Raw genomic sequence first — 3,540 nt, forward strand, 5'->3', positions numbered from 1 at the left:
AAAACAACACAGTGCCTTTTCAGTCAGAGATATAGTTATACAATATGCATCCATATAGGATATACGTTAGCTTTATACTTTTGATGAACAGTGTACACACAATGGTTTGTGTTCCTTAAGGTGCTTGTGTTCCATTTGACACCCTTCTCCTGCCACAGCAGCTCACACATCTCGCTGCTGTGTTTACGTAATGTTGTTGTACTTGACAATGTAAACACAGCAGAACCTAACATAGTTCTGGACACTGACCTCTTTAGTTGAGACTTATGCACCACCTGGTGGTTGTTTTGTGTTATTTCATCCCTTTTTTTGAATCTACAGTAAAGATGGAGTTTTACGCTATCCGTCTAGTTCTTGCACAGACACGCAGGTGTGAGGACATCTGTCTGTCTGTCTGTCTGTCTGTCTGTCTGTCTGTCTGTCTGTCTGTCTGTCTGTCTGTCTGTCTGTCTGTCCTTTGTCATTAGTCATGTTGTCAAACTCTCCTTTGGGTGATTTTAATCTGTGGAATCTTTGTTCAGCCCTGACACTCCCTGCAGGGACCTGCAGGTCGGCTCCAGGTCTGCTCTGCAGGTCTCTGGTCGGCTCCAGGTCTGCCCTGCAGGTCCCTGATCGGCTCCAGGTCTGCTCTGCAGGTCGGCTCCAGGTCTTCCCTGCAGGTCTCTGGTCGGCTCCAGGTCTGCTCTGCAGGTCGGCTCCAGGTCTTCCCTGCAGGTCCCTGGTCTGCTCCAGGTCTGCTCTGCAGGTCTCTGGTCGGCTCCAGGTCTTCCCTGCAGGTCTCTGGTCGGCTCCAGGTCTGCCCTGCAGGTCCCTGATCGGCTCCAGGTCTGCTCTGCAGGTCGGCTCCAGGTCTTCCCTGCAGGTCCCTGATCGGCTCCAGGTCTGCTCTGCAGGTCGGCTCCAGGTCTTCCCTGCAGGTCCCTGGTCTGCTCCAGGTCTGCTCTGCAGGTCCCTGATCGGCTCCAGGTCTGCTCTGCAGGTCTCTGGTCGGCTCCAGGTCTGCTCTGCAGGTCTCTGGTCTGCCCTGCAGGTTCCAGGTCTGCCCTGCAGGTCCCTGGTCGGCTCCAGGTCTGCAGGTCCCTGGTCGGCTCCAGGTCTGCTCAAGAGGGGCGCGACAACGCGACAAATAAAAAAGCTAAACCTATAATCCAGGTCTGGTGGTGAGTCGGGGGGGCAGGCAGGCAGGGCTGGCAGGCAGGCAGGCAGGCAGGCAGGCAGGCAGGCAGGCAGGCAGGCAGGCAGGCAGGCAGGCAGACAGACAGACAGACAGACAGACAGACAGACAGACAGACAGACAGACAGACAGACAGACAGACAGACAGACAGACAGACAGACAGACAGACAGACAGACAGACAGACAGACAGACAGACAGGCACAGACAGGCACAGACAGGAAAAAAGAGGTTCATATAGAATGGCTGAAGTTTCATGGTTGGTATTTTATTCTGAAGTTGACTACAGGAAGGTGACTCTGTGTGTGTGTGTGTGTGTGTGTGTGTGTGTGTGTGTGTGTGTGTGTGTGTGTGTGTGTGTGTGTGTGTGTGTGTGTGTGTGTGTGTGTGTGTGTGTGTGACTCTGCGGGTAACTTGACGGTTGCATTCTGTGTCGTTTCATCTGAATGTCACAACATTAACGCGCACGCGCGCACACACACACACACACACACACACACACACACACACACACACACACACACACACACACAGAGAGAGAGAGAGAGAGAAGAGGAGCAGTGTAGCGGTGTCTCTCTATCGGGAGCAGAGCGGCTTTATTTTTATCTCAGGATGGCCGATCCTCTCCCAGCTTGCGTGATCGACTGTGGCACCGGGTGAGTTAAGCATTGCGTTATACTCTAGCTGTTGACAAATAGCAGATCTACAAGCTCGTATAGCTTGGTCTGCTATTTTTTTTGTTGTTGAAAAATCGTGGAAAATGTGGCACAGATCATTGAATATATATATTCTTTCAGAGCGAATGTTTTTTAACTCAAATCTTTGCTTCCCAAATTCATATAATCTTTGGGGGTGCTTGACGTGAAACACCTTGAAAAACCTTCACTGACAGAATTAGAACTGTCAGGATTTAGAAGGCATTTGTAGAATGGTCCTCAGGTCTATGGGTTATTATTATTATTATTATTATTATTATTATTATTATTATTATTATTATTATTATTATTATTATTATTATTATTAAGGTTAGGCTAGCGAGTCACACTCTCTCTCTACACACAGTTTATTGTGGGGAGAGTAACAGATGGAGTGTGTGTGCGTGTGTGTGTGTGTGTGTGTGTGTGTGTGTGTGTGTGAGAAACAGCTGGGTCGACATGTGCGCGCGCAGACACACACACACACACACACACACACACACACAGCCTATCTATTTTAAGCCGTCCTCAGTCGTCACGTATCACTTTACCTCTCTCTGTGTGTGCGTATGCGTGTGCGTGTGCGTGTTCGTGTGCCTGTGCGCGCGTGTGTGTGCGCGTGCGCGTGTGTGTGTGCGCGCATGTGTGTGCGTGTGTGTGTGTGTGCGTGCGTGTGCGTGTGTGTGTGTGTGCGTGTTAAAGCAGCCTACACATAAATAGAAATCCAGTTTAATCAATAATGTGAACTATAAATTATTAAAGTTATGAAGCAATTCATTAAAGCATCATTCACCTTATCAATACATTATTTGCGCTCTCACGCTGTGTGTGTGTGTGTGTGTGTGTGTGTGTGTGTGTGTGTGCGCAAATAACACACACGCACGCACATTTATTTATGTGCGCAGAAAGGAGATGCATGCATGCGAGGACACACATATTATAGATGCAGTGAGCTACATTTATACCATGTGGTGGTGTGTGTTTTCATGATAAAATATTCAGTACTCTAAATGTGTATAAGTACCCAGTACTATATAAAGGTGCCGCTATCTCTAAGGCAGGGTTCCCCAATTAGCGGCCCGCGGGCCGCAGCGCCCCCTTGTGGCCCCTGGAAGATTTTTCTTTTTTTTGGGGGGTCCCAGATATAAATGGCATTAAATGGGGGCCAGTAGTCTCTGCATGTCAAACTGGGGGTCCTTTTCAAATGGGGTCTTGCTTGCCCTGAGAATACATTTTCAGGGCGAGACCTCAACCTCGCGCGTGCCGACTCGGCCCCCAGCCTGGTGCCCTATAGTCAAAATATGGCCCTTGAGGAAAATTAATTAAGGAACCCTGCTCTCTAAGGCCTCACTGTGTCTCCTGTGTTTTCTGTGTGTCATGGCCGCCTCAATGCATTCCCAATGGGAGTAAAAGGAAAGGAAAGGTACCATGTTTAGCCAGGGTAACTGGACTAAGGAAAGGAAAGGTACTATGTTTACCCAGGGTAACTGGACTAAGGAAAGCAAAGGTAGGCCTACTATGTTTACCCAGGGTAACTGGACTAAGGAAAGGAAAGGTACTATGTTTACCCAGGGTAACTGGACTAAGGAAAGGAAAGGTACTATGTTTACCCAGGGTAACTGGACTAAGGAAAGGAAAGGTACTATGTTTACCCAGGGTAACTGGACTAAGG

At 48.9% G+C, this 3,540-nt stretch overlaps 1 protein-coding gene across 2 annotated transcripts in view; it reads left to right on the top strand.

Moving 5' to 3' along the window:
• The first annotated feature begins 1,586 nt into the window (after positions 1-1,586).
• LOC310868242 (actin-related protein 3-A-like) overlaps positions 1,587-3,540 on the top strand; it is a 13,889-nt gene continuing 11,935 nt past the window's right edge. Inside the window, exon 1 of one of the 2 annotated variants that reach the window (XM_083778579.1) lies at positions 1,587-1,829. In XM_083778579.1, the coding sequence (XP_083634705.1) occupies positions 1,786-1,829 (44 nt within the window). In that variant the 5' untranslated portion in view covers positions 1,587-1,785. The remainder of the gene's footprint in view (positions 1,830-3,540) is intronic. The other variant, XM_083778578.1, reaches the window with a different exon arrangement.

This window comes from Protomyctophum parallelum (genome assembly GCF_964188405.1).
Source record: "Protomyctophum parallelum genome assembly, chromosome: 12".
Lineage (NCBI taxonomy): Eukaryota > Metazoa > Chordata > Actinopteri > Myctophiformes > Myctophidae > Protomyctophum > Protomyctophum parallelum.